This window comes from Miscanthus floridulus, chromosome 12 (genome assembly GCF_019320115.1).
Source record: "Miscanthus floridulus cultivar M001 chromosome 12, ASM1932011v1, whole genome shotgun sequence".
Taxonomy (NCBI): Eukaryota; Viridiplantae; Streptophyta; class Magnoliopsida; order Poales; family Poaceae; genus Miscanthus; species Miscanthus floridulus.
Window position 1 is genome coordinate 44,763,904 of NC_089591.1, and position 2,349 is coordinate 44,766,252.

Consider the following 2,349-nt stretch of genomic DNA (forward strand, 5'->3'; position numbering starts at 1 on the left):
AGGTAAGGTGAACTATAATTTTAAACATAGAGACTAGAATATAAATGATTCGTACAACAATTGAATGGTCAATTTAACTATATGTGGGCAATAATTCAAAGTAATTAAAAAATTGAAAAAAAACTTAATTACAACTCGTGGAAACAATTACTTGAATTCATGAAGTTTCCTCATAACATCGAAAAACTTTCGAGCACAGGTTTCCTCAAACTTTTATTTTGAAATTCAGCAGAAAGCTCCAACAAAAATCTCCAAAAACTTTTATTCCTTTATGTACTTCCTCCTTTCTAAATTATAAGATGTTTTTGCTTTGGTAGATACTTTGATTTTATTACGTATCTAGATACCGTGTATATCTAAGTGCATAAACAAAGCTATATGCCTTTCGCCTCTAATGACCCTTAAAAGTGGTTAGACGATGTTGTGCTCATTATAACGCGGGGATTTAATAAACTAAAAGTCTTCAAATATTTCCAGCCCAATAATTCACACGAATAGTAGAGTATGCTACCTAACATTCCCTCAGACCGCGCTGGCCGAACGATGAACAGTTGGCAGGCCAGTTGTTCCATTGCAGCATCCACTCCACCCCTATAAATGCTGATCATTAGGCACCACGGTTCCTTCATCCAAATAAGTCATCTCTAGCTCCATTGACTTGACAAGCTCACGGAGAAACATTTGACGAGCCATGGCTGAGGAGAAGCACCACCACCACCTGTTCCACCACCGCAAGGAGGAGGAGAGCTCCGGCGAGGTCGACTACGAGAAGAAGGAGAAGCACCACAAGCACATGGAGCAGCTCGGCGAGCTCGGCGCCATTGCTGCCGGCGCATATGCTCTGGTGAGAACAAAATCCAACTTCTTTATTGATCGCCTGATCGATGCATGATTCAGCTCTTGATCTGGTATGCGTCGATGTGTTCCTGTGTATGTGACTGCAGCATGAGAAGCACAAGGCCAAGAAGGACCCGGAGAACGAGCACGGCCACCGGATCAAGGAGGAGGTGGCTGCCGTCGCCGCCGTGGGCTCCGCTGGGTTCGCCTTCCACGAGCACCACGAGAAGAAGGACGCCAAGAAGCACGGCCACAACTGATTGATCATCGATCAACAGCCTGAACCGAAGCAGCAAATCGTCGCGGCTGCTGCTTGATTTGTTCTTTCAACTCGTGTGTGCGCCAGGTCTTGATTTGGGCTACCGATATTTGCACGTAGGAACCGTTGATCCTCGGCGTTCTTGTATCAAGTACAAATCTAGCGTTGAATAAGTGCGTGTGTGCGCGCGTCTGCGCGCGCATATATCCTTTTTATTATTTTTTTATTTTTTTGTATCGAGAGATGTTCTGATCTATACTCGAATAATGTGAATTTACGTGTGTTTATAAACTGATTTAAGAAGTCCACCCTGCCCTGATTTGCTTTGTCTTTAACTAAATAAACCACACACTGAGAAATACTGCATCTGTCCTCAAATAAATCATTTTGTAGAATCCGTGCCAGTTAAACTTTTTTAAGTTTGACTTACCCTGCGAAACATTTATGCATAGCATAGTGTTTAGGTTGTACTTATCCTACGGAATATTTATGACATAAAATAAGCATATTATAAAAATATATTCTATAGTATATCCACTACATAGAAAACGATTTGTAGCAACGGTTCAATTTTTTTGTAGGGGCGGCTGGAGATAGAGCCGCCCCTATAGTGGCGTGCTCGGGTGCCCAGACACCAGCCGCCTCTACAAATGGAACAGCAGGGGCGGCTGGTGATACGAGCCGCCCCTACAAATGGAGTATGATTTTTAGGGGCGGCTCAATCACCAGCCGCCTCTAGAAATGGTATTTTTAGGGGCGGCTGGTGATTGAGCCGCCCCTAAAAATGGCCCGTATTTATAGCTTCTATTTGTAGGGGCGGCTCAATCACCAGCCGCCCCTACAAATGATCCCCATATAAAAGTGAAGCAGCACCTTCTTCCTCCTCGGGTCATTCACTCCAACCCGTGAAAGAAAGTTGGGGAGGGCTTGAGCACCTCCCAAAAATTGCTCTACTAAGGGGGGAAGGTTTTGGTCTCAAATCCTTTGGTGGAGAGGTTGTAGAAGGTAAGAAAATGCTATTCCACACTTTTTTTTGAAGTTTTAATGGTTGATTAGTGAATAATTAGAGTTTTGTTTTTCTCTCTCTTCTATGGTGCTTGAGCTATTTATGAGCAAATTAGACCCAACTTTTAAATGTACTAGGGTAAATTAGGGAAGGGAACAAGATCATACCCTTATTTGGTCCATATTTCTTGATTTTAGTGAACCATTAGTTAGTTTTATGGATGTTTCATGTGCATGTGATCTAGATC

The 2,349-nt window shown here is 42.8% G+C and overlaps 1 protein-coding gene across 1 annotated transcript; it reads left to right on the forward strand.

The window, feature by feature from the left end:
* The first annotated feature begins 561 nt into the window (after nucleotides 1-561).
* LOC136497758 (abscisic stress-ripening protein 3-like) lies at nucleotides 562-1,386 on the forward strand. The gene is made up of 2 exons (XM_066493614.1): nucleotides 562-844; nucleotides 945-1,386. Exons 1-2 carry the CDS (start codon nucleotides 692-694, stop codon nucleotides 1,095-1,097), a joined length of 306 nt encoding a protein of 101 aa, XP_066349711.1. The 5' UTR covers nucleotides 562-691; the 3' UTR covers nucleotides 1,098-1,386.
* The last annotated feature ends 963 nt before the right edge of the window (nucleotides 1,387-2,349 follow it).

Bases quoted from the DNA above. Each gene is read 5' to 3' on its own strand.
- LOC136497758 (XM_066493614.1), top strand. From the start codon at position 692: ATGGCTGAGGAGAAGCACCACCACCACCTGTTCCACCACCGCAAGGAG. The intron at 845-944 runs GTGAGAACAAAA...ATGTGACTGCAG, and splicing joins CTGCCGGCGCATATGCTCTG to CATGAGAAGCACAAGGCCAA.